The following is a 27,079-nucleotide window of genomic DNA, read 5'->3' as shown; positions in this document are numbered from 1 at the left end:
AAAAAACACAAATAAGGAAAACATGTGGGTAAGTTAGTCAAAGTACTATATTAGATTGCACTAGTGCCAGATGGAATCAACTACTTTATGGAATCTCAGTATGGCATATAATATGAGAATAGAAAAATATTCCCATTTCATTTAAAAGCAAATGTAAACCAAGAAAGGGCATACTTAAATAGTTCTTAATTATAAGGAATCTAGATATTCATTACACTGTTTTGGCAGATGTAAAACTAGTATTGTTTTTGACTTGAAAGTATTTGAGTATCAAAGTATCCTCATATTACGTAAAGAACATTAATATACTGGGAATTGGAATTGATATCGGGATGCAAAGACAATACTTACTCAGGGGATCAGATGCAAGCACTGGCTTGGGAATGTCTGTTGGAACTCCAGGACCATATTCATTGACAGCAATTACTCTGAAGAAATACTCATTTCCAGGGACAAGATTGGTGACTTGGAAACTAGTTTTCTTAACTTCTGGAGTAACTGTGGACCATGTCTTTCTTTCAGCTTCACGCTTCTCCACAATATAATGTGTTACTTGGCTTCCACCATCATTTTCAGGAGGTGCCCAAGAAATATGGCATGATGTTTTAGTGACATCTGATGCTTTTAAGTCAGACACAGGCCCGGGAGTATCTAAAAAATCACATAACAAAATATAGCCTCTCCTCCATATTCTTAGTAATTTAATTTAAAACATTCTTTAGGAAAGGAGAGGAAAAATTTTTTTTGGCAACTTACCAAGGACTCTGACATTCACAAATACAGCCTTTTCACCAGCAGGATTAACAAGTGTCAGAGAATATTTGCCTGAGTCATCTCGTGTAGAATCAGGAATGACCAGGAAGGCCATGGTGTCAACCAAATCAACTTGTCCTTTTCTGACAACATTATCAATACCCACTCTCCTCCAAGTGACTTTAGGAGCAGGCCGCCCTCTCACAATGGCGAATAATCGAATCGGGCATCCTGCTCTGACAACAACTAACTTTCTCATACTGGCATCCAAATCAATCTCAGGAGGTTCTGAAAATTGTATTGAGATGGTTAGTTCACTTTTTGAAATGTGGAATATGTGTATTTATATCAAATTAAATAGAAATAAGTGCATAAATAAAATAAGTCATTACCAAGAATTTCTTTAGGTTTAATAGCATCTTTTAATTCAGCAGGGCGTCCAATGCCAACTTGATTTTGTGCACAAACCCTGAACTCATATTCTTGGTTCTCATCCAGACTGGTAACTGTGAATTCTTTACGAATAAGCTGTGCAGCTGCATTGCACCTTTTCCATCCTTCATCAGGGGATGCATCTGCGATTTTAGGTCTCATTTCCACTACATATCCAATTATGGGAGCACCACCATCATAGACTGGCTTTCCCCATCCAAGAGTAATGGAACTCTTGGTAGTATCAACCACCTTGAGATTGGTTGGTGGACCAGGTGGCTCTGAAAGTACATTGTAAAATAAATGTTATAGTTGTATAATAAACAATATGAGTGACTATTTTAAGTGAAAAGTTAATGTAAATAATTTCTAAACAGTCAACTCTCAATTATTCAAAGGTATATTATTCATTTTGCTCTTTTCTCTTTTTCTGCAATGCTCTGTTTTTTTTAAATGAACAAGAAGGCAAGAAAAAGTAAAATTAATAATCAAGTTTGTCATTTGTTAGCAGCTCGGACAAAAAATTTGGTTTCTTTGTTGAAATTATTGAGCAAAATTTATGTATTTGTTTTTGTAATTTGTTCCAGATTTAATTTACCCCAGTTATACTTGTCTCCAAATTAAGAGTTGACTGTTAACTTAATAAGAATGGAAAGCATAATACCTATTGGGTCTTTTGCCACTACTGGTTTTGATGGCAAGCTTGGTTCTCCAATTCCAATTTCATTTTCTGCCTTGACACGGAACTGATATTCATGTCCCGGAAGAAGATTTTGAACTTTCATTCGTCTTTCAGGGATAGCACTCTTGGTAACAGGAACCCATCGAACTGAATGCTTTTCTTTTTTCTCCAGAATATATCCTGTGATGGATTTTCCACCATCATATTCTGGAGGTTTCCACACTACAGTCATTTCTTCTTTGCTGACTTTAGTGACTTCTGGGGGATCAGGGCGACCAGGTCTATCATATTTAGTTTTAGCAATGACTGGTTTACTTTCTGTTGGTGGACCAGTGCCTATTTTGTTCTCTGCCCGGACTCTAAAAATATATTCATTTCCTTCAATGAGACGAGTTACTGTTGAACTTGGAGTGAGGACATTAGCAGAATATGTAGACCAAACCATACGCTTGCTCTCACATTTTTCTAAAATATAATTTTGTATTTCACAGCCACCATCATCTTCTGGTGGGTCCCAACGAATTGTGCACCTATCACTTGACACATCAGAGATCTTCAGATTTCTCACTGGACCAGGTTTGTCCAAAACATTTACTGTTGCGTAGGCTACAAAGCTGCCAGCTGTATTTGTTGCTGTTATCACATATTTACCCCCATCACTTCGCTTTGCTTTTGTGAGGGTAAATTTAGATGATTCTGTATTTGTATCAATTTTGGCTCTTGGAGATCTGGTTAGATCTGTAGTATCTTTGTCCTTGGTCCATGAAACTTCTGGAAATGGTTTACCTCTGACTGCTGCCTCAAGCTTAATAGTGTCGCCTGCTTTGACAGTAAGCACTCCACTCATTTTCAGCTCAAGTACAGGTTTCTGCAAATCTTCCTTCACAACGACTTCCTCTGTCCTTACCCAGTCACTTTCACCACCCTCATTCTTTGTTTGCACTCTAAATTCATAAATCTGGTTCTCAACACATTTGTCAACCATGTAATGTGTATCCTTAATGCTTCCTTTATGTACTCTTTCCCAGTCAGCAGAACCCTTCAATCTTCTCTCAACATGATAGGATAAATTGGGACTGCCTCCATCATAATCTGGTCTTCTCCACTTCAGGAAGACAAATGTCTTTCCCTTTTCTGCAATATGAAGGTTTTCAGGTTCACCTGGCCTATCAATGGGGTTAATAGCCAGAATGGGAGTTTTAGTTTCAATGGTTGGTCCAACACCAACTTTATTTTCTGCACAAACACGGAAGTAATATTCATTGTTGGCCAAGAGGTTGGCTTTAACTAATCGCCTAGTAACATCTGAAGCAACAATTGACCATCCTTTCTGGTTTGGCTTACGACATTCTACTATAAAATTAGTAATTTCTGAGCCTCCATTATCTAGTGGATTTTCCCAAGAAACTGTGCAATTCTCTTTGGTGACACTAGTTATTCTTAAATTCTGGCAGGGTCCTGGTCTGTCAAGGACATTGACAATAGCTGAACCTTGAGCATGCCCACTGCTGTTCTTAGCTGAAATGATATATTTACCATGATCACTTCTGACAGCTTCTTTAATTTGTAACTCAACACGAGGCAAATCATGAATTAGGTCAACCCGTTTTTCTCGGACCAGGACTTTGCCCTCCTTGGACCAAGTTATATCTGGTTCAGGTCTGCCTTTGACTCTAGCCAGAATGCGGATAGTTTGGCCTACTCTAACAGTAATGATATCGCGACAAGTCACATCAAGTTCTACTTCTGGAGGATGAAGAATGTCTTTTGCAATTACAGATTCTGCTAGTTCTCGTGGTTCTCCCTCTCCCACAATGTTAGCAGCTTTGATACGGAACCTGTATTCATTTCCTTCAATTAATCCAGGTACCCTATAGGCACATTGCCTAATGAGTTCATCTTTATTGATCCTATTCCACTGTGCAGTGCCTGGTTTCTGACACTCTACAACATAGCCTAGTATAGGACTTCCACCATCACTAAGTGGCTTTGTCCAGACTAAATCAGCAGTTTCTTTGGTCTTGTCCTTCAATTTTGGATTAATGGGTGGTCCAGGTGGTTTGATGGGTCGACAAGCTTTTATTGGATCAGAACTTGGAGATGGGTTGCTTAAGCCTGCAAGATTTTCTGCAAAAACTCTAAATTCATATGTATTTCCTTCATAGAGTCCAGTCACTCTAAACTTTAGGTCAGCTATGGGTGTTTTGTTGACTCTCACCCATTTTCCATTCATTTCTCGACGTTCCACATAATAGCCAGTTATTGGACTGCCACCGTCAGATTTTGGTAAGGTCCAAGAAACTGTTGCGGCATTTTCAGTAATGTCAGTAACCACTGGTTTGCCAGGTGGAGATGGGGGGTTAAACTTATGTTTAGCTACAGTAGGTATAGAGTCAAGAGGTGGACCAACACCCATCTTATTCTCTGCTCGAACACGGAAAATATATTCATTTCCCTTTTGTAGATGGGGGACCTTTAGTTTAGTCTTACTGCTTCCTGCAGAGACAACACCCCAAGTATCTTTCCTAGTATCTTGTTTTTCAACAATATAATTTATTATAGGGCTTCCACCATCATCCTTGGGTGGTCGCCATGCAATAACCATATAGTCAGGGGTGACATCAAGTATATCCATAGGACCTGTTGGTGGACCAGGAACATCAAGAACAGTAAGATGAACTGGTACTGTTTTGCTACCAGCTGCATTGGAAACAGTGATCAAGTATTCTCCAGTATCTTTCCGTAAACAGTTTTTAATGGTAAGTACTGATGAGAAGCTGTCAGTTTCAATATTATAGTGGTCATCTGATTTAATTTCAATCCCATCGGTTGCCCATTTTGCAGTGGGAGTAGGAACACCTCTTATGATGGCAGGGAATCTTACGGTGGTTCCAGCCTTTACCACAAGACCTTCAATTAATTTCACATCAAGCTCCACAGATGGAGGTACTGGAAAATAAAATACACAGAATTATAATTTTATTTTTCAAGTCAGACATACTTTTAAAAAATAACAGAATAATTGTATCAATAAATATTACCTAGTTTTTCTTGACACTCTATTGGAATAGTTGTGTCAGGAAGACTAAGGCCCACAATATTTTGAGCTTTTACACGGAATTTATAGATCTTTCCTTGTTGTAGACCAGTAACAACACACTCTAAGTTTGTCACAGTCTTAAATTTAATCCAGTCATCTGTTCCATCTTCTTGATATTCTACTAAATATCCAGTAATTGGAGAACCACCATCACGATCTGGTTTATTCCAAACTAGAGAGACTTCATGCTTGTCGACATCCACATGATGCAAGTCCTTGGGTGGTCCTGGGGGTTCTTTTTAAAGGAAAAAATATGTGGTGAATAAGGTAGCCTCCCCAAAATGAAACCAAGAACATTAGGATCATTTTCTTTTAATATGTAAAAAAAAGCAACTTACGGAGAGGATCCATGGCCTTGATAGGTTTAGGAATTTCTACAAATGGACCACGTCCATATTGATTCTCAGCAGCTACACGGAAGAGATACTGATTGCCTTCATTGAGATGTTTGGCAAGATGGCTCTTTTTCTTGGATGTAGTTGAAAGAGGTGACCACTGGGAAGTGGCAACATCTCTTCTTTCCACCACATAATTTGTAATAACCGAACCACCATCATCTAGTGGTTCTTTCCAGGTAAGGTAACAAGAATCCTTTCTAATCTCACTTACTTCCAGATCTCTAGGTGGTCCAGGTTTATCTGAGAAATATTAAATATAAAATTATTCAAATTACTGAATTCATAATAAATGTTAAAAAAAAATCATTATTTAAGAATATTCACATTTGAATGATTACCTAGTACGACAACTTTTACTGAGACTGTCTTTGAACCTGCCGGATTTTCCACTGTCAAAGAATAAGTTCCACCATCTTCATGGGCAGAATTACGAATTTCAAGCTTACTGCCAACTGGTGTAACATCTATTTGTGCTTTAAGAGGGACTTCTCTATCTTCTTTTTTCCATGTTACTTTTGGGAATGGAACTCCTTTGATGATAGCACTAAGTCTTAAGGTATCCCCAACCATTATGTGTTGTTCCCTTGCCATATTAGCATCTAAAATCAGTTCAGGAGGTTCTAAAAGGAAAAGGATCATTTGATGAGCATAATTTAAGGAATATATTTTATAAATAAAATGTATATCACTGGGAATATTTTACGTACCAAGTCTGTCTCTTACTAACACTGGCTCAGGAACGTGAGCTGGGTCTGACTCCCCTGCTTCATTGACTGCCATGACTCTGAATTTATAGGTCTGACCATCTCTAAGACCTGTGACTTTATATTTTGTGTCAGGGCATGTCTCTGGAGTATGATTGGCTTTTCTCCATTCTTCATCTCCAACTTTCTGGTATTCCACAATATAGCCCAGAATCTTGCTTCCACCATCATGACGTGGTGGTTGCCAAGTCAAATCAACTGAATTCTTTGTTGTGTCTACTGCTTCAGGGTTAATAGGTGGACTTGGTTTAGCTATATAAAAGACAAGAAAATGAAAGAATGTCAAGATAAAGCTTTAAAAAATTAACCAGTGTGAAAACTGAATGAATGAATGTTTTGATATAGTACCAATTGGATCTTTAGCAAATACTGGTTTTGAGGGTGGGCTTGGATCACCAACACCAATTTCATTTTCTGCTGAAACTCGGAATTCATATTGACATCCTTCTACAAGATCAGGAACCCTAAATTTAGTATATGGATGAATAGGTTCTCTGGAAACTCTGACCCATTTTTTAGACCTAGTTTCCTTCTTTTCCACAATATATGTTGTGATGGGTTTGCCTCCATCATATGGTTTATTCCAGGTTACTAATGCAGAATCTTTAGTAACTTCAGTAACAATTGGTTGGTCTGGTGCAGCAGGAACACCTAAAGAAATATTATCATAAAGATTCAATATCTGTTCACATCACTAATATTGAAATAGTGAAAAACTAAAGAATAATTTTAAAAATACATACTGAAACGATCCTTGGCTTTCATTGAATCAGACACTAATGGATCACTTATGCCATAAAGATTTTCAGCATATATGCGAATAACGTAGTCTTTTCCTTCAAGCAATTTAGGGACTTTACATGTTGTCTTAACACTTGCTGATGTTACTGGTATCCAAACATCTTTGCTTAGCTCCTTCTTCTCAATGATGTAATTAGTAATTTCACTTCCTCCATCATCTAGAGGAGGCTTCCAAGAAATAATAAAATGATCTTTGTGAACTTCATCAAAAATAACAGGTCCCACTGGAGGTCCAGGACGATCTGTGGAAGGGAGGAAAAAAACCCCACAGAATGTAGATAACATTTATACTCTTGACTGAACAGAATACCTATAGATCTACTGTGATTAATCCTTACCAACAACAGCAACTTGACAGGAACCTTTTCTGGAACCTGTACTATTCTCAACAATCACGGTATATTTGCCTGAATCTGTCCGTTTGGCTTTGACCTTTTCTAGAGAAAGAGTTGTTGGAGTAGTCTTGATCTGTGTGCGATCATCTTCTAAGACATCAGTTTCATCTTTCAACCATGTGACTTTAGGTTTTGGCTTGCCTGAGTAACGTCCCATCAGGGCAAAAGCTTCACCAACTCGAATAGTGAGCTTATCCCTAAAGTCCAGTTCAAGTGTTGGAGGAGCTAAATAAAACAAATTTTGAAATCAAATCAGTTTTACTGTCACAATATAACAAATCCACAATTATACAGTAGGTATTAAAAGTATCTGAGACCCTTACCAAGTTCATCCTTGCAGGTGATTGGCTTTGTGCAGAATGATGGCTTGCCTTTCCCAATAATATTGACGGCACTCACACGGTATTCATAAGTATCGCCATCTTTCAAATCTTTAACCGTGAATTTTCTACTAAGTAAGTTGTTCTTTGTAACTGTGTGGAACTTTTCAGTTCCAATGAGACGGCTTTCTAGTATATAGTTAATTATTTCTGATCCTCCATCATACTTAGGGGGATTCCATGTCAAACTTACAGAGTCTTTAGTAACTTCTTTGACTTCAAGGTCTTCTGGACGCTCTGGGACAGCTTTAATAAAAATATGAGATAACCATTAAATTAATTTTTAGCAATGTGACAAATAGCCCTTTCCTGAGGATTTTCCTTAAATGTAAATTATTTACTTTGATTCAAAGTAAAGAAGGGACCTTAGAAAAATTATCTAGTCTAAATCCCCTTGTTTAACTAATGAGGAGGTAATCAGTTAGATAAGCTAAATAAGTTACTTTTTCAGTCACACATTAAGTGTCAGAACTAAAAAGAAATGGATGTTTCTAGCCTCTCAGTCTATTCATCTCTATTGAGGCTATAAATATATACACAAAACTACTTATATTTTGTTATTGTTGTTTAATGGTATCAGTCATGTTTTGGAATTTTCTTGGTAAATATACTGGAGTGGTTTGCCATTTCCTTCTCCAGCTCATTTTACAGATGAAGAAACTGAGGCAAGTAGGGTTAAGTAACTTTCCCAGTAAATATCTGAGGTTTGATTTGAACTCAGGAAGATGAGTCTTTCTGACTCTGGGCTTGTTGATCTATCCACTGTGTCACCTAGCTGCCCATATACATAGGTACATATGTCATGTATATGTATACACATACACATGTAAATTTGTTTGTGTCCTCCTGTGTTCTCTCTAGATGCACAATGGATGCCTAAAAAGTATGTGTAGAATAAATGAAAAGTATAGCCAGAGGTATGCTATTATCTTAAACTTTCATTGAATACGTGAAAAAAAATCTTTAAACATATTACTTACTCATTGGATCCCTGATAACAAGTTCATTTTGTGTCTCAACAAAGGGACCCATGCCAATGCTATTTTCAGCAGCAATGCGGAAAAAGTAGGCTTTTCCTTCAATCAATCCTTGCACTGTAGCATTCTGTCTTGTGACTGTATATGTTACTGGGGTCCAAGCTCTGCGGTCAGCTTCCCGTTTTTCAATGACATAGTTAGTGATAGGTGACCCACCATCATCTTCTGGAGAAAACCAGGTCAATTTGCAGGAGTCATTGGTCAGGTTGTCAGAAAGGAATGGAATTCCAACAGGACCTGGAACATCTGATAACAGAAGAAAAATTCTCATCATAGAGAGAAAATTTCAGATAGATGTCTATGTTCATTACTTTGTTATCTTTGTTTTTTTTTTAAAAGCAATTGAAAATTTTTTTTAGTGAAGAAGTTAAGGTATAATTTATATTTCTAAGAATCACTTGGGCTAATTTTTTAGTATGCTTAAATACATATTTAAATGAAATATTTTGGAAACAGTTGCTGATAGCAGCAAACGTGCTGGTCCAGGTGGTTTTTAGTAGATGTGGAGACTTGTCTTTCTTGCCTCCAGCAAATTGTCTATATTAATCAGAGCACAATTGGAGACGAGGTCACTGAAACTTTTAAGTTCCAACTTTCGAAGCAAAGAATCTATTTCACTATCATGTAACTATTTTAAGTTAAATGAACTAAATATATCTCCCATTTCAGAATTTATAAGCACTATACATGTAGGTATTATCTGATAAATATTCATTCTTGCTAAAATGATAAAATAATTTTTAAAAGATTGCAGAATGAATAAATTTGGGCTTGCTTACCTAACACATCAACAATAATTGTCTTCTTCCTTTCTCCACCTGCATTTTTAGCAAGAAGAGAATAGACACCCTGATGACTCCTCTTGCAGTTCTTGATGACCATTGACGAACTAATAGCTGTTGTTTCAATGTTTGCTTCCTCTGGTAATGCTCTTTCATTCATGTTCCAGGTGACTGTAGGAGGTGGCTTTCCAGAGACATATGCTATAATACGAATCACCCCACCAGCATGCACCACAATTCTGTCTCTGACACTAGCATCCAGCTGAAGGTCAGGAACAACTGAGACAGGAAAAGGCAAATTAAATGTGGTTTTTTCCATTATATTTCAATTTAAAAATAAAATTCAGATATATTAATCATAAAATAATAGTTACCAATTCTGTCCTTCATTTCAATAATATCAGTAGCTTCTCCAGGTTCTCCAATGCCAGCAATGTTGACTGCTCTAACTCTAAATTTGTAGAATGCACCTTCTTTTAATCCAGGTACTACAAGTTTGGTTCCTCTCACTTCCTTATCTTTAGCCTGAGTTTTAAATAAGTGTCATTAACATTTGTAAAATTATAATAATTCTTTTAGTAAACTGAGTTTTTGCTTTCAAAACATCAAATTTTACCTACCTTTTCCCATTCTTCTTTTCCTTCTTCTTTGTATTCAACTATGTAACCAGTAATTTTAGACCCTCCATCCTTTACTGGGGGAGACCATTCCAAATCTACAGATGATTTGGTCCAGTCAGTCACTTTGGGGAATGGAGGACCGGGTGGGGCTAGAAAAAACCATTACATTAGTTAGTTTATATCTTTATGAAATATCTGATAAGTTAAAAACTGAATGTTTAAAGATTTACCAATTGGGTCTCTAGCTGTTACTGGGTCAGATGGCAAGCTTGGAGGGCCGACTCCAGCAGCATTAATAGCATATACTCGGAACTGATAGTCTGAGCCTTCAATGAGGCCTGTTACTTTATAAGAAACTCCTAAAGTCATAGCTTTGATAGGATCCCGGTTGACCCTCTTCCATCTCTTTGATGTTGTGTCCTTCATTTCTAGCCAGTAGCCTGTCACAGGAGAGCCTCCATCATATTCTGGTTCCTCCCAATTGACAGTCATGGAGTCACGTTTTACACTGCTCACGGTTGGCTTGTCTGGAGCTCCAGGGACAGCTGTAAAAGAGTTACATGGGTTTGTAAGAAAATGTAAGAATACACAAAAAGGAATTTTCATTTGAAAATGGTGTCATACTTACAGAAGAGATTTCTTGCTGTTTCTGGTTCACTGTCAAGAGGCTCTCCAATACCATATTTATTTTGTGCCATTATACGGAATACATATTCATGACCTTCCAGTAATTTGGGGATTGTGTACATACACTCCTTAGGTTCACTGGAAACACGTACCCATGTTTTCCTATTGGCTTCTCTTTTCTCAACAACATAATTTGTAATTTTGGACCCACCATCATCCAAAGGTGGAAGCCAAGACAAAGTCATTTGATCAGCTGAAATGGATTCAAATTTTATGGGTCCCACTGGAGGTCCAGGACGACCTTTAAAAAGTTTGGAAAAGAGCAGTTAAATAGACAAAAACATTTAAAATTAAAGATAATGTGAGTAATTCATTTATATGCATTTTATATTTACCAAGGACATTCAGTCTCATCTCTTTTGATGCTGTTCCCAGATTATTTACAGCTGTAAGTGTGTACAGGGCAGTATCACTCCTACGAGATTGTGGAATCACTAAGGTACAAGTATCATCAACCACAAGCTTGTTGATATGATGGTCATACAAAACAGGAGACTTGTCATCAGGTTTCTTTGGAGGAGCTTTAAACCATGTTAGTGTAGGGAAGGGCACTCCTTTAACTTTAGCCACAATACTAACATCTGTTCCTTCTTCAACCTCCATAAATTCTTTTAGATCAATTGATGGTGGGCCTAGATCAGAAAACAAAACATGTTATTGGATATGAAGACATTTGGTCTCATTTCTCATTTGGCTTCATCCCCAACAAGAACCATGTGGTCCATAGCAGAGATAAGAAATAAGTCTGTCTGATGATCTATATCATGGATGTGACTTTATGAGGGGAACTGCTAGGCTCTTTTTTTGGCTTGTTTATTTATCTTTCTAAAGAAATATGGTTTGAGGAAATTTTATGCTTCACTTAGATATCAGCCCAGATAAAGAAAAGAATGTAGGTAGGCAGTGGGAATAGACCCCACAGCCTCACAGCTCAGAGGAAAACAAGATAGCTATTATAGTAATATTAGTTTATAAATGCAGTAGGGCATAGTGTATGGAGTGCTTGACTCAGAGTAAGGAGGCCTAATTTAAAATCCCACTTCATATGTTTCCTAATGATCTTGGGTAAATCATTTACTCTTTGACAGTTTCTTCCATCATAAAACAGGGATAATAATATTACCATTACCACCTTCACAAGGTTCTGGTTATGATAATGCTTAGTAAACTTTTAAGCATTATAATGTTACACTAATATTAGTATAGAATAGTTTGATACTTTCCCCCCAAAAAGCTTATGTAAGTGAATTTATTTTCTTAAAACTTCTCAAAGTAGATTAATATTTCCTTAACAATCCCTATATTATAACCATGTTTTAGTCCTATAATTTCCTACTTTTTCACAGTCATTTTATCAATAAAAATATGAAGGTTGAGATAGAGGGGATAAAAAAGATTATATATATATATATATATATATATATATATAAATTACACACACACACACACACACACACACACACACACACACACACACACACAAATTGCTCATAGCATCTCCTGCTAATCAGGTGAATTGTAATTAAGCACTTTTCTCTTTGCTGTCTATAATCTTGAATATCTTCACGTTAACTGTTCTTATCAAGTAATGTTCCTGTAAATACTTATCTCTATAAAGGTCTACTAAGGAACAGATTATACTAAAGAACAAAACCAGAATAACTTCCTTTGAATGGAAGAAGAGAATACTATACAAGCAAAACATGACAATACCATTTAATAGATGGGGAAAATAAAATTAAAGAACATGCCCAGATTTTAGTAAGATTCAATGATGGGTCGCTGACTTCTACTCTAATATTCTTTCCAATGAAGTCATTCATCGAACAATTCTTAAAAGTTAGAAAAGTATTAAATGAGAAGGTATCTGTGCCAACAGTTTCCTCCATACTTACATGTCTGATCTTTCACAATGATGGGACCAACTGTTGCTGAAGGCTTGCTGACACCAGCTTCATTGACAGCTTTGACTCGGAATTCATATTCTCCACCTTCTATGAGATCCTCAACGGTAAACTTAGTTTCTTCTACATCACGCCTATTGCATTGTTTCCATGCTTCTTTCTTTTTCCCAGTAGGATCCCAGGCAAGGCACTCAACAATATAATGTGTGACAGGAGCACCACCATCATTTTTTGGAGGTTTCCATGTCAGACTCACTGTATCCTTGGTAATAAGGCCAATCTTGAGCTTAATGGGGGGATCAGGAGGATCTTTAAAAATAGTAAAAAGAAGGAAAGATGAGACAAGGAATATAATAATACATTTTAGCTGAAAGTAGATAAGTTTCAATTTAAGCTTTAAAAGATGTATCAGATTAAAACGTACATATTGGATCTCTAGCAGTGGTTCTTTGGATAGTTTCCACAGGTGCACCAACACCAAAGCGGTTTTCAGCACGCACTCGGAAGAAATACTGTTGTTCAGAGATGAGGTCTGGTACTACAAATGAGGTGCTGCCACAGTTTGGATTAACTTTTGTCCAGGCTTTCCCATCAACAGTCCTTTTCTCTATAACATAGCCTTTGATTCTGTCTCCACCATCATCATCTGGCATTTTCCATGAAAGTTTGCAACTGCTTCTTGTAATGTCACTGACTTTCAGGTCTTTGGGTGGCCCTGGTACATCTGTTGATGGCAAATGACAACATAAGTGATTTCACCAAAATAACTAGAAAATAGCCAATCATCTTAATTTGATGATTTTAGAATTTTAAAATTTTACCCATGACTTTAACTCTGCAATTTGCAGTTTTCTGTCCTGCTTTATTCTTGGCAGTAATGCTATATTTGCCAGAGTGTTCTCGTTTACAATCATTAATAATAATCACTGAAGAGTTTTCAGCAGTTTCAAGCTATATGAAAAAAATAATACATGTTTAGTATTTTACAGCATTGCCATACTGCCAAATTTGTCAATTGATATTATAACTTTTTTAGTTGTCCTACCTGGGCATCTTCAGGTATATTGTGAATGTTATCCTGTTAAAAAAAAAAAGAAGAAGAATTTAATGTAGCACATGACTTCTAATAGCAATTTGATGATGGGGGGGGAATTATTGCAACTTTGTTTTTACCTTTACTGTCTTCTTTGCTTTTCCATCAAACTCCCAGGATGATTTTGGTGTTGGGCGTCCCTTAATAACAGCTGGAATCTTGATCTGTGATCCAGCACGGCAAACCAAACTGTCCTGGGCTCCAATGTCAATGAAAACCTCTGGAGCCTCTGCAATATCATAAATAATATAAATGAACTTCGATCATTTTGAGAACTTTCCATGCATAACAAAGTCATCTATTCTCATACCATCTCATGGACTACTTATGCTAATTTAGCACCAGTACCTTGAATATCTGTGGCAGGGATCTCTCCAGTTGCCCCACTGGGTTCAGATTCCCCTGCATCATTTACAGCTTTCACTCGGAATCGGTATTTTCTGAGTTCTTTCAAATTAGGTACAACACATTCACATGTAGTCAGAAGTTTGTCTGGTTCATTTACATTTTTCCAGTCAGAAGTGCCTTCCTCTTGCATTTCAACAATATATCCTTTGATTGGACTACCACCATCTTTGGCTGGAGGTTTCCATCCTAGGGTTATACTTGACTTCGTTCTGTCTTTGACTTCTGGGCATGAAGGTGGACCAGGTGGGACTAAAAACAATGAGAAAAAAGGAAAACAAAATCAAATTTGGGAAGTGATTGTGGGCTAGATGTATACAGCAAAAGAGACTTTCTTATAATTTCTTTTTTTTCTTTTCTTTTTTTTTTTTTTTTAACAAGGAAATGAGGTTAAGTGATTTGCCCAAGATCACACAGCTAGGTAATTATTAAGTGTTTGAGGCTGAATTTGAATTCAGGTTCTCCTGACTTTAGGGTCAGTGTTCTATCCACTGCGCCACCTAGCTGCCCACTCCTATAATTTCTTATACATCATTTTTATATTCTGAAGAAAGGAGAGAAGACATAAAAGCAATATCCCATTTTCATTGACAGTTTAAAAATGAAAGACTAATTTAGATTTTGTATCTTCCCCAGTAGCCTTGCACAATTTCGTGGACATAGTAGGAACTTAATAAATAAGTTTGTTGAGTTTTTTGGTTGAATATTATTAAATAGAAAACTTCCTTTTCCTTTCCTTTTTTCAACATGTTTTCCCATATTGAGCTATCATGATAAAAAGGTTAAGTGCTCAGTCTCTATATTCTTTGATCACTTTATTTATAATAATTTAGCTTTAGCTTAACTGTCTTTTACTTTTATATTTTATTTAAAAATTCTTTTGTATCTATTTTTATTATGTAAATGAAAATATTGTTCTGCTATTTTAAATTATGAATTATTTTGCATCAATAAATATTTTGGGAAAATAACTACAAGACTTTCCACTAAATAGTTATGACCAATTATCTTATACAAATTTAGGCATACTTACATATAGGATCTCCTGCTACAGCAGGGTCTGATGGTTCACTGGGAGGGCCAACTCCAGCTGCATTTATTGCCAGTGCTCTGAATTGATATTTGACACCTTCAATCAAACGTGGAACATTAAATTCCACTTCTTTCAATCCTGTTTTTGTTATTGGTGCTCTACTAACTCGTGACCAATAGGAACCTCCCTCTTCTCTCTTCTCCAGCCAATAGCCAGTGATTGGAGAGCCACCATTGTCCAAAGGTGGTGTCCACCTGACTAGCATTGATCCTTTGGTACGTTCTAGAACTTTGGGTTTTCCTGGAGGTCCAGGAGTGCGATAAGGATCCTGAATGACCACTTTATCAGATTTGCATTCATCACTAGTTCCATATTTATTCACTGCCCTTACTCTGAATTCATATTGTCCATTTGGAATAAGCTTCCAGACCTAGGAGACAAAAAATTTTTTTAGCATTATTTTAAATTGTACTCACTTTCATGTCTTACTTTTATAACTTAGTACTAAAATACCAGATGATTATCTATGAAAGGGTCAAAATCTTACCTAGCAATGTTTTGGTAAGCTTAGAAATGAAGAAGACCTTTTATATTTTTAAATACATTAAAATTTTGCTTCAAAATATTAAAAATTTGGGGCAGCTAGGTGGCGTAGTGGATAAAGCACCGGCTCTGGAATCAGGAGTAACTGGGTTCAAATCTGGTCTAAGACACTTAATAATTACCTAGCTGTGTGGCCTTGGGCAAGCCACTTAACCCCGTTTGCTTTGCAAAAATCTAAAAAAAATAAAAAATTATTAAAAATTGTTTTTGCCTCTTGGACCAAATCTGATCCTAGGGTAGTGTTTGCTGACCTCTGATTTTTAGGAGAGGAAATGTGAACCTAGATGGGGTCATCATTGTAATTAATGTCAGCAGTTAAATGCCAACTGCTTTAGGATCTTAGGCCAGAAGTTAGAATCTTCACATAGATTGCAAACTATGTATATACAACAAAAATAATTGTATGTAGCAGATGCAGAAAAAATAAAGCTATACTTTCATAAGAAATATTTGTATTTTCCATGCTTTCTGACTCATATCTAAAAATAGATGATTTCTGAGTTCCTGTATTAACTCCCTCATCATGATACTCTGTCTGTCTGTCTCTCTCTCTGCTTTTTACAAGGCAAAGGGGTTAAGTGACTTGCTCAAGATCACACAGCTAAGTAATTATTAAATTTCTGAGACCAGATTTGAACTCAGGTTCTCCTGACTCCAGGGTTATTCACTGTGCCACCTAGCTGCCCCTATTGTGTGTTTCAATGACAAAATACATTTAAAAATTTTGGGGGAGGAGTAATAATTGAATTCTAAGGGACACTTGCTTAGCTACTAGGAATTTTAATTATATAAATTTATGCCCAGAAAAGGTTACCCCATATCTTCTTTCCACAGCATTATTGGTGACCTCCTCCCATTCAGTTTTCTTCCTACTTGCATCACGCTTGTCAATGACATAATGGGTGATTTCACTGCCACCATTATCTAGAGGGGCATCCCATGTCAAGTAGCAGGACTCAGCTTTGATATCAACCACAGCCAAGTTTCTTGGTGGAGATGGTCGATCTGGAAGAAAACACATTACATTATTAAATACTTACTATGAGCAAAGCACAGTACTAGGTCCTGGAGATACAACGAGAAACCTGACCTCCAGCAGCTTACATTCTAATGAAGGTTATAACATATACATGTAAAAGTATGCCCTGATCATTCTTCCTCTTCTGAAAGAGGCCTCCCTCCTTATGGGAAGGTCCCCATTCTTATTTGTGGTAAGCAGTTATTTTGCCCAGATTCCTGTTGGAGTTTGTACAGATGAGAGGTTGAGTACAAAGGAAAGGAAGCATTCTCTAAGATGAGGCAAATTCATTATCATTCGTGGTATTTCTTAGCAGTTGAGCTACTCAAGCCTAGGTCCCTTCCAAGGTAGTAAGGCTTTCATTAAAATTGAATGGGCTTCTCATTGATGTTTTAATATTTATAATTTCACCCCTTTTGATCTTCATTTTGGTTGAAGTCTAAAGGAAGGTACACTCTTACATATGTAAGTAAATGCAAAGTAAAAGCAAAGTAATGCAAATTTCAATTCCAAGTTCTGGAGACAATTCAAATAACTTCTTATAGGAGGTGGTCCCTGAATTGAGTTTTGAAGAAAGATAGAACCTCTAAGGGAATGTGTTCCAGACACCAGGACCTAATTTGTGCCAAGGTACAGATAAGGGGTACAGATAAAGGAGATGGCAGGCCTGATGAGACAGAATACCCTATATAAATGGCCATTGAATTACCTTTGGACATCCCATTGACAAGCACTTACCATATACTTCAATGTGAACATTGCGGAAAACTGTGCCAAGACGATTAGAGGCAGTAACGGTATAAGTGCCTTTGTCTTCTCGGACAGCCTTGGGAATAATAACCTCTGTCTTAGCCTCACTTCTAGATACTTCTTCCTTGGTAATCTGAAGCACATCTGTTGGCTTTTCAATTACTTTTTCATTCTTGGACCATTCAATCTTAGGCATTGGAAGGCCTGTTACATCTGCAGGAATATTAACTGGTTCTCCTGCCTTCACTTTGATAGTATCTCCTCTGACCTTGAGGCGCAATTTGATAGTTGGAGGAACTGGAAAAGCAAACACATACAGGATTGTAGTAAGGAGCTTTGTTTACCTTAGGAACTAAGCATATAATTATAATGAACCTACCCATGAACCAATTAATATTACTATATTAAATGATCATACCTTCATCATCTTGTATGACTACATTAAGAGGCAAAGATGGTTCACTTTCACCAATACCATTGACTGCTTTGACCCGGAATTCATACATTTGGTGTTCATCCAGATTTTCCACCAAGAAAGAGGTAGTTGGGCAGAGTCGTTGGTTAACTCTTTCAAAATTAGGTTTGTCATGTCTTCTCTTTTCAATAATATATCCTTGAATAGGACTACCATTATCAGTTCGAGGAGGTTTCCAGTCAAGGGTGATAGTAGACTTAGTCCTTTCTGTATATGTGAGTCTCTCAGGTGCTGTTGGAGGACCTGGAACCACCAAAAGATTAAAATTTTAAGCACAAGATATGTACCCATATATAATTTTTCTACTGGTACAAATTTCAAGGCCACTAGTTCTTCATGTGATGTATTTGATAATGTCTTTACATAAGTCCTTTATAGAAACCTTCTTCCACAATAGTCAAGGCTCAGATTTGGGTTCTTGTCTTTTTCACTTTCTAGGAGGAGGGCTGCTCTTTTGGGGGAGGTACTTTCTTCAGAGATTTTGACTTGGATTATGACCATAACATTAATGACCACTGCCATGTATACATGTTAACAAAACATTTCATTTCTGCATTTTATATTGTAACAGTCTTCATAAGTTTTACCTTAGATTTAATTTCCATTCTTTGATTTTTTTCCTTTTCTTTGTTATCTTTTCCTCTCCTATCCCCCAATATCTGAGACCCAATCTATTTTTTAAAGTGTGAGGTTTGATAGAATGGAAAATGGGGTTGAAAGAAATTGATCCTGTCAAAAATCTTAATCTAAGAATGAACCTCTATGGTTGCATCATAAGTTTCTATCTCCTTAAATATATACTGAATATTTTTGAAAATTGTGTTAATGATTTTAAGCTACTAGAATGACATGGTTATCTACCACCCATTCTACTGGCTTAAAAGTTAATACAGTTTCCAGAACATACTCGTAGGGAGCTGCTAGGCATTGAAAGAACATATTTTGCTGTTTTATAAGACTATGCAAGTTATGTTTGCTTTAAGATAGAGTTGTTTTGAAATTATGGCAAATATAATGTGTTAATTACCAATAGTGTTATGAACCTTTAGAAATTTTGACTGATGAAGGTTTAAAAATATAAAGATAACTAAGGTGCCTAGAATCAAAGATTATTCAATTGATTTCTATTTATAAAGAGATTATTTTACCTAATGGATCAACTGCAAGGATTGGTCCTATTTCAACGGGTGGGCCACAACCAAACTTGTTCTTAGCTATAACACGGAATTTATATTCTTGTCCTTCAAGAAGACCTGTGATGTCACATTTAGATCGCTCAGTCTCTATTGGTTGTCTCCAAGTGTGCATTTTGGCATCTTTTCTTTCTATAATGAAACCTGTGATTTCACTTCCTCCATCATCTGCTGGATCAGACCAATTGAGTAGACACATCTTTCTGTTTGTTACAACAGGTTTAAGGTCAAGAACTGGGCCAGGAACATCTGAGAAAAGAAATATGTTGCATAAGAGGAAAAAAAATGGAAAAAATGTCATTATGTAGGAATCCCCTGCCCCTGCTCCCCCAAAATCCACGACTCTTTCTTACCGAAAACTTCAACTCTGGCTGCTGCAAATTTGGAACCACAGCTATTGGTCGCAGTGATCACATATCTACCATGATCTTTTCTCAGTGCATTCTTGATAATTAAGTCAGATTTGGTTCCTACGTTATCTATAACAACACGATCTTTATCTAGTTCTCCTTCTTCTATAGTCCATACTTTGGTAGGAACAGGACGGCCAGTGACAATGGCTGGAATTTTCAGGGTTTGCCCAGCCATTATCTGGATTCCAGCCTTGACTGAAACATCCAGTTCCACATGTGGAGGCTCTGTTGGAAAAAAAACAAAAACAATAACATATGAAGCTAAATGAAAAGACAGAAACTTTACTCATCTGCAGGAAAAAAAATTTTTTTTCTGAAGTTCTGAAGATGAAGCATTTACCTTGAGGTTCAGCTACGGTGACAGGTTCCGTTTCTCCAGGTGGTCCTTCACCTGCTATATTAACAGCACTTACACGAAGTTTGTAATCAGCACCTTCTCGGATTTCTTTGACTGTATACTGGCGGAGCTTGATCATTTTCTCTGTACAACGTGACCATTCATTTGTGCCAACTAATTGCTTATCAACAAAATAGCCAATGATTTCTCCACCACCATTGTAAGCTGGGGGCTCCCATTCTAATTCAATAGTGGTAGTACTTGTGTCAGTCACTCTTGGAACAGGTGGTCCCGGTGGTGCTAGAAAGGTTACAAGTTACCAAAACTCACTAATTGTTTTTAAGCATTTATCCAAATATTTATTCAAACATATATAGGTTTTGTATATATATATATGTCTGTAAAATATGGGTATAATTATTCCCCATCTCTATATCCCACTCTAAATCCCTAACTTCATCACCAGTTATATTAAAAATTACTTACAAATTGGATCCCTTGCTGTTTGGGGATCAGATGGTGGACTAAACTTTCCAGGACCAGCTGCATTCTCAGCACATACTCTGAAGACATAGGTTAATCCTTCCAGAAGGCCACCCACTTTTGTTTTCAAAGAATTTATAAGACTTCTATTGACACGAGACCAGTGAGTACTATTGACCTCACGTTTTTCAAGCCAATAGCCCACAATGGGGCTTCCATTATCTTTAGGTTCATTCCATTTTACTAGCATGCTATTACTGGTAACCTCTTCAACAAGAGGCTTATCAGGTGCATCAGGTGGTTCTGAAAAACAAAACAAAACAACTTGTAATATCACTGATGTTTCCCAAAGAATTAATTTTACTACCTTGGTCAATTAATGTTAATACAAAATATATGGTAAAAACAGTAGATAAATAGTAATAAAATATTACCAAATGGATCTTTAGCTAAAAGAGGTTTTGAAACACATGGTGGTCCAGGTCCAAATCTATTTTCAGCCCTTACGCGGAAGATATATTCCTTTCCTTCAATCAGTTTAGGCACATTATATTTGCAGTGCCGGAGTGTTGAGGTAACTACTATCCAGTCGGCATCAGATTTTGTCTTTTCTTTCTTTTCCAAAGTATAGTTTATGATTTCACTGCCACCATCATCAAGTGGAGGTTCCCATTTACAGGTGACTGAATTCTTTCTAACATCTTCAAATACAAAGTTGATTGGAGGCCCAGGTGTATCTAATATTTGAAATGAAAACAAAGATTTCAAACAGTTAGTATAAGGTGACTGCCATGGCAACTATAACTGTTAGTTTGCCCTTTGGGCAATAGATATTCTATCCCCAATGTCTGCTTTCACAAAATAGTGACGAAACATGGTAGGAAGACTTGAGTAGAGTGAAATTTGATTTTTCCAATCATTTTAGTATGAGAAAAGAAACTGAAAATGTTTCCAAGTGTTTATTTTTCCTTCCTTATAACTATCTCTTGATCACTTCATGATTCTGAGATGATTTCTCCCTTGGCTGCCTTGGTTTTTCACTCCATTTTTGGTAGAAATATCATTAGAAGGATAAAACCTTGAAATGCCTACCTAGCACACTGACGACACAGGGAGCTTTGGCGATACCATGGTCATTTTCCACTTTGATCATATACATGCCATGATCAGGTCGAAGAGAATCACGAACCCGTAGTAGAGATTCTCCTTGTTTGCTATTGTCAATGCTCAGCCGTTCTACCAGAGACAGGACAAATGGTTCTTCTTCTTGAACTTCACCTTTCTTCCTCCTAATCACTGTTGTGGGGCGCTTTTTAATTTCCTCAGGTCTAATCACTTCCTCATCCTTTAACCATGTAATAGTTGGATAAGGTGACCCAGAAACAGTTGCATCAAGAGAGATTTCATCTCCTCTCTTAACTTCTAGGCTTGTCCTCAGGATGACTTTTGGTGCATCTAAAATGGTTTTTAAAAATATGGTATTACCTTTAGTTTTAACAATGCAATCAGACAAATATTCCCACTTAGTTTATAGTAGGGAAGATATAAATATGACAAAACTAAATTACCAATAGGATCCACAGCTTTGACTGGAGGAGTGGCACGAGAAGGTTCACTTATGCCAGCGGCATTTTCTGCCCTTACACGGAATTGATATTCCTTTCCTTCCTCAAGATCTTTCACTGTGTAGGTTAAAACAGGGACCAAAAAGTCATTGCATCTCTTCCATCTTTCTTCACCTTTAGCTATTTTCTCTATGATGTAACCCATTATCTTGCTTCCTCCATCATACAAAGGTGGTTTCCATGTAAGAGTCATTGCTTTTGCTGTGGGGTTATGAACTTCAACATCAATAGGTGGATCTGGAGGTTCTGTGAGATAAGAAGATTATGTATATGTAAGAATTTTGTAAAAATAAAAATTTTGTTAAAATAAAAATGTACACTGAATCCTTTTTGGCACATGTATGTGCCAAAACTTACGCTTTGGATCTTGAGCAATGATTGGATTTTTCAGTTCAATATATTCGCCTCCACCAATTTTGTTCACAGCCTTCACTCGGAAGAAGTATTCACCATTTGGTATAAGATCCTTTACAGTCCAAGAAAGTTTGTTTTCACCAGACATCACAGGTATATATGTTCTTCTACCAGCTTCTCTACGTTCCAGAACATAGTGAAGAATTGGACTGCCACCATCATATTCTGGAGGCTCCCATGTTAACTTACATGAACTTTTGGTAATATCACTTGCTTTGATATCTTTACATGGTCCAGGAAGGCCTATTTCAAATAATATTTTTAAATTGTTATATAAATACAAAAAGGTTAGAAGTATTGAATATGAATAAATATAAATTCTTATAATCTAGGAAGCATCATTTTTATTGCATTTTATTATATATTTCATTAAAATTAGTATATGTCTCATTACTTAACAAAATTATATTTCTCTAACAATTTAATTATCAAACTCACTCTTTTTTGTTTGTTTTTTCCCCCAAGGCAAATGGGGTTAAGTGACTTGTCCAGGGTCACACAGCTAGATAATTCTTAAATGTCTGAGTCCTGATTTGAACTCAGGTCCTCCTGAATCCAGGGCCAGTTCTCTATCCACTGCGCTACCTAGTTGCCCCAAACTCACACTTTAGAACCTGAGTCTTTGGGAAAAGGGGAAAAGCCTGCAGGGTAACTTGGATATCACATGGAAAGGACAGGAAGAAATGATCAGTATCAGAAAGGAAGGTCATTCATATTTATGCTTCCCACTTGTTTCTGTAATATGTCCAGTTAATGATGTGACTTCAAAGAATGATTATTACCTATGACTTTGACATTGATGGAGCCAGTTGTTGAACCCAGTTTATTTTCAAGTGTAATGGTGTAAATGCCAGCATCAGCATGGACACTCTTGGGCACTTCAATGTGTGCAGTAGTGTGATCACTCTTCATTGTTAATCTGTCACTTTCTTTGAGGTCTTTGCCATCCTTATGCCAAGTAATGGTTGGGGTTGGCACAGCTCTGAAGGGGACAAGAATATGTAACTTTTCACCTTCAATGACAATAATGTCATGCGTCTCCAGATCAATGGTTGGTCTGCCTGTAAAATATAAGGAAAAAAGATGAAGAGATGATGTAAAAAAGGTTCTAGTATTAATAAATTATATAAAAATATCAAGTACTATAGAAATATCATAATTACAATCTGGGTCTTTGGCAACAACATTCTCAGAGATTTCAGATGGTTCACTGACTCCAACAGCATTGACAGCTCTCACTCTCAGAACATACTCCTTGTCAGGAACAACACCTTCTTCTACTTTGAATTTCAGATCTTTCACTGGACGAGAATTGACTCGCATCCATTTTTCAGTGCCAACTGGGCACATTTCAACATGATATCCTATAATAGGACTTCCCCCATTTTTCTCTGGTGGCTTCCAAGCAATGGCAATGTGCTTTCTGCCAGCGTCAGTTACATGCAAGTCAAGGGGAGGTGAAGGAACACCTAAAGAGAAAGAAAAGAGATATATTGACTCTGCATTGTCATTTTGAAAACTCTATGCCATGCAGATAAACATGCATGATCACTTACTTGTTGGGTCTTCAATGGCTAGGATTTCAGTGGGTTCACTTGGATGACCAACCCCAGCTTCATTTTCTGCACGCACTTGGAATTGAACTTCTGTTCCTTCAATAACATCAGTTACTCTAAAATTACAGTCAGGTCCTGAGGTCTTTCCAGCCTTGACCCAACGAGTTCCTAATTTTTCTTTCTTCTCAATGATATATCTGTTGAAGTAATAAAATACTTCATTAGTTTTAGGGGAACATGTTTGACTTTTTAAGTTTATTATAAATTTGATTTCAAACATTGGTCTAATTCTTGCCTCTGAATTGGTCTTCCACCATCATTTTTTGGTGGCTCCCATTTTAGGTCAACATGTCTTTTGGTCACATCAACTACTGTTAGGGCATAGGGTGGTCCAGGAGTGGCTAGGCAGAAAAAAAGGATTGATAAGTAAAACATTCATTGAAAAAATATTGATTATTCAAATATTAATCACTAATTTACAACATATAATATAATATTATAACAACTTAATATAATCTAATAAAACTAATTATTAAATTATTAGCAATATAATATGCAATTATATTTTATATAATTATGTGATCAATATTAATAAATCAATGTTGATATACTATTATTAATTATAATATTTTCAATCATTAATAATAATGTTAGAACACTTACTGAAGGTATCTTTGGCTAGGACAGAGTCTTCAATTTCACAATAATCACTCTGTCCTATAGCATTTTCAGCAGCAACCCGGAACACATATAAAGCACCCTCCGTCAGTGGTGTGACTGTGCATTTGGTATCCTTTACTGTTGTATCTACTGTTTGCCAGCCTTTGCGCCTCACATCTCTTTTTTCAACAATGTAGTTGGTAATAGGAGAGCCTCCATCTTTTTCAGGAACTGTCCATTTTAGATCTGCTGTGTTTTTGGTGATGTTAATGACCTCCAGCCAGCGAGGTGGTGATGGGGGATCTATAGGAAGAGAAATACAGAAACTCGAATTTAATTTTATTTGTTTGGTCAAATGTTTAGTCTTTGCCAAAGCACTAGGGAGTTATAAAATAATTTATGGTGTGGAATTTAGAAGAATTTATAGTTGCTTTGCAGCATTCAGATACATATTAGTAAGTGATATGTTCAATAAAGAGAAGATGGAGTTACATTGAAGAACGACTTACATAGTTTTTCCCTGCAAAGTACAGGATCACTTGGTTCACTGGGTTCACTCTCCCCTGCCTTATTTACTGCTCTAACTCGGAATGAATATTCTTGCCCCTCCATGAGTCCTTTGAGTAAGTGTTCAGTGGTAGGAACACCTTCAGCTACTCGAACCCACTCATCCGTTCCAGTTTTTAGCATTTCAATTACGTAAGATTCAATCTTTGCCCCTCCATCATGTTCAGGTTTTGTCCAATTCAACAAGAGAGATGTTTTGCCTATATCTTTCACAGTTGGCTTGCCAGGGGGCCAAGGAGGATCTGTAAAAACAAGAAATAATTTAGTTTTAAAGGTGTAAGAATTTCTGTCAAATACTAAAGTAGATACAAGTAACTTTATGCATAATACCAATGGGATCCTTTATTAAGATTGGTTCAGTAGATCGACTTGGTTTGCCAGGACCAGCAAGATTTTCAGCGATGACACGGAATCTGTATTTTTTCTTATTGGTGAGACCTTTTACCCTTTAAATTGAGAACAAATTATATATCAACAAATTATTTTATATCACAAATTATATAATAATTAAAGATTATTAGTAAATTGAAGATATGCTTATTTTATATATGAGATTATCAAATCTGCTATAATATATCACTATCTGCTATAATATATCAAATCTGCTATAATATATAGTATATACATGTTTTATGCTGTGCTTATTAGAAATCTGAAATTGTCTGAGATTTAATGCTAAAAATATTTATTACTATGAAGATAGTATCTGTAATTTGCCAAACTATGTTATAATCTAATGATGCTAGCAATGGCAGTAATCTAATAGGAACTCAAATTCTAAATTCTTTAGAGACTTTAGAAAGATCACTATGTTCCTATTTAGTTAATAAGCTTGTCCATCAATGGAGTAGATTTTAAATTACTGAATTTATTAAAACATAAATGAGACATTATTTTAATATTAAAGCAAAACATTATAACAAAATCAGGCAAAGCAGAAATGATATTGATAATGATTAATTAGAGGACTGATCTTCAAGTGATCAGTCTGTCAATGTGCTACTATTCTAATGTACTTGTATTAAAGTCCTTTTATATCTCAAAGAATAGAGGAATTATTACTCATTAGCTCATTTATGTATTTTTCCCCATTTTATACCTGTATGTTGTGTCCTTTATTGGCATCTTATTGCATTTAACCCACTTATCAGTATCGGGATCTAATCTTTCCACCCAGTATCCAGTGATTGGGCTACCACCATCATCATCTGGTTCACACCATGTTAGAGTTACAGCATCTTTAGTTATATCAGAAGGTTCAAGGCGTGTTGGAGGTCCAGGTGGATCTATATTTTTAAAAGGACAATATAATTAACATTTCACTTGCACTTAAGACTTGACCTAGTCATTCAGGTCAATGTTAAATGACATGTCATGGACATTAACTCACCAAATGGATATCTAGCTGTTATTGGGCTAGCCTGGACTGGCTCACCCACACCATACATATTTTCTGCTGCAACTCTGAATAGGTATTCTTTATTAGGGGTTAATTTAGTAGCCTGGAACTTTGTATCTTTTATTGTCGATGAGAGCTTATGCCACACTTCGCTATCTGTTGCTCTTCTTTCTACTACGTAGTTTGTGATCTTGGAACCACCATCATCCCTTGGAGGATTCCATGTTAGAAGACATGATTCATTGGTAACTTCTGAGATGTCAAATGCAGCTGGAGGTCCAGGTTTATCTGTGGATAGCATAAAATACACAGTAAATTGT

The 27,079-nt window shown here is 36.5% G+C and overlaps 1 protein-coding gene across 1 annotated transcript in view; it reads right to left on the bottom strand.

Annotated features, from left to right (window-relative positions):
- TTN (titin) overlaps positions 1 to 27,079 on the bottom strand; it is a 408,614-nt gene that overhangs the window by 59,869 nt on the left and 321,666 nt on the right. Inside the window, exons 228-273 of the mRNA XM_074212758.1 lie at positions 26,751 to 27,047; positions 26,460 to 26,646; positions 25,691 to 25,806; positions 25,303 to 25,602; positions 24,797 to 25,096; positions 24,429 to 24,534; positions 24,134 to 24,330; positions 23,741 to 24,046; positions 23,360 to 23,638; positions 22,521 to 22,820; positions 22,107 to 22,409; positions 21,631 to 21,993; positions 20,973 to 21,275; positions 20,542 to 20,841; positions 20,059 to 20,355; positions 19,659 to 19,943; positions 19,261 to 19,554; positions 18,056 to 18,355; positions 17,626 to 17,934; positions 16,684 to 16,874; positions 15,267 to 15,696; positions 14,177 to 14,485; positions 13,909 to 14,057; positions 13,781 to 13,813; positions 13,557 to 13,686; positions 13,160 to 13,459; positions 12,727 to 13,044; positions 11,167 to 11,463; positions 10,773 to 11,072; positions 10,375 to 10,689; positions 10,145 to 10,293; positions 9,899 to 10,049; positions 9,522 to 9,803; positions 8,686 to 8,988; positions 7,649 to 7,951; positions 7,269 to 7,550; positions 6,873 to 7,172; positions 6,478 to 6,780; positions 6,073 to 6,381; positions 5,704 to 5,985; positions 5,306 to 5,605; positions 4,909 to 5,202; positions 1,850 to 4,816; positions 1,146 to 1,466; positions 757 to 1,041; positions 352 to 651 (exon numbers count right to left, since the gene is read on the bottom strand). Coding sequence (XP_074068859.1) covers positions 352 to 651; positions 757 to 1,041; positions 1,146 to 1,466; positions 1,850 to 4,816; positions 4,909 to 5,202; positions 5,306 to 5,605; positions 5,704 to 5,985; positions 6,073 to 6,381; positions 6,478 to 6,780; positions 6,873 to 7,172; positions 7,269 to 7,550; positions 7,649 to 7,951; positions 8,686 to 8,988; positions 9,522 to 9,803; positions 9,899 to 10,049; positions 10,145 to 10,293; positions 10,375 to 10,689; positions 10,773 to 11,072; positions 11,167 to 11,463; positions 12,727 to 13,044; positions 13,160 to 13,459; positions 13,557 to 13,686; positions 13,781 to 13,813; positions 13,909 to 14,057; positions 14,177 to 14,485; positions 15,267 to 15,696; positions 16,684 to 16,874; positions 17,626 to 17,934; positions 18,056 to 18,355; positions 19,261 to 19,554; positions 19,659 to 19,943; positions 20,059 to 20,355; positions 20,542 to 20,841; positions 20,973 to 21,275; positions 21,631 to 21,993; positions 22,107 to 22,409; positions 22,521 to 22,820; positions 23,360 to 23,638; positions 23,741 to 24,046; positions 24,134 to 24,330; positions 24,429 to 24,534; positions 24,797 to 25,096; positions 25,303 to 25,602; positions 25,691 to 25,806; positions 26,460 to 26,646; positions 26,751 to 27,047 — 15,045 coding nt within the window. The remainder of the gene's footprint in view (positions 1 to 351; positions 652 to 756; positions 1,042 to 1,145; positions 1,467 to 1,849; positions 4,817 to 4,908; positions 5,203 to 5,305; positions 5,606 to 5,703; positions 5,986 to 6,072; positions 6,382 to 6,477; positions 6,781 to 6,872; positions 7,173 to 7,268; positions 7,551 to 7,648; positions 7,952 to 8,685; positions 8,989 to 9,521; positions 9,804 to 9,898; positions 10,050 to 10,144; positions 10,294 to 10,374; positions 10,690 to 10,772; positions 11,073 to 11,166; positions 11,464 to 12,726; positions 13,045 to 13,159; positions 13,460 to 13,556; positions 13,687 to 13,780; positions 13,814 to 13,908; positions 14,058 to 14,176; positions 14,486 to 15,266; positions 15,697 to 16,683; positions 16,875 to 17,625; positions 17,935 to 18,055; positions 18,356 to 19,260; positions 19,555 to 19,658; positions 19,944 to 20,058; positions 20,356 to 20,541; positions 20,842 to 20,972; positions 21,276 to 21,630; positions 21,994 to 22,106; positions 22,410 to 22,520; positions 22,821 to 23,359; positions 23,639 to 23,740; positions 24,047 to 24,133; positions 24,331 to 24,428; positions 24,535 to 24,796; positions 25,097 to 25,302; positions 25,603 to 25,690; positions 25,807 to 26,459; positions 26,647 to 26,750; positions 27,048 to 27,079) is intronic.

The sequence above is a fragment of the Macrotis lagotis genome, chromosome 1 (genome assembly GCF_037893015.1).
Source record: "Macrotis lagotis isolate mMagLag1 chromosome 1, bilby.v1.9.chrom.fasta, whole genome shotgun sequence".
NCBI classification, from domain to species: Eukaryota; Metazoa; Chordata; class Mammalia; order Peramelemorphia; family Peramelidae; genus Macrotis; species Macrotis lagotis.
The sequence above is the reverse complement of the archived record's forward strand: the minus strand, read 5'-3'. Positions and strand labels throughout refer to the sequence as shown.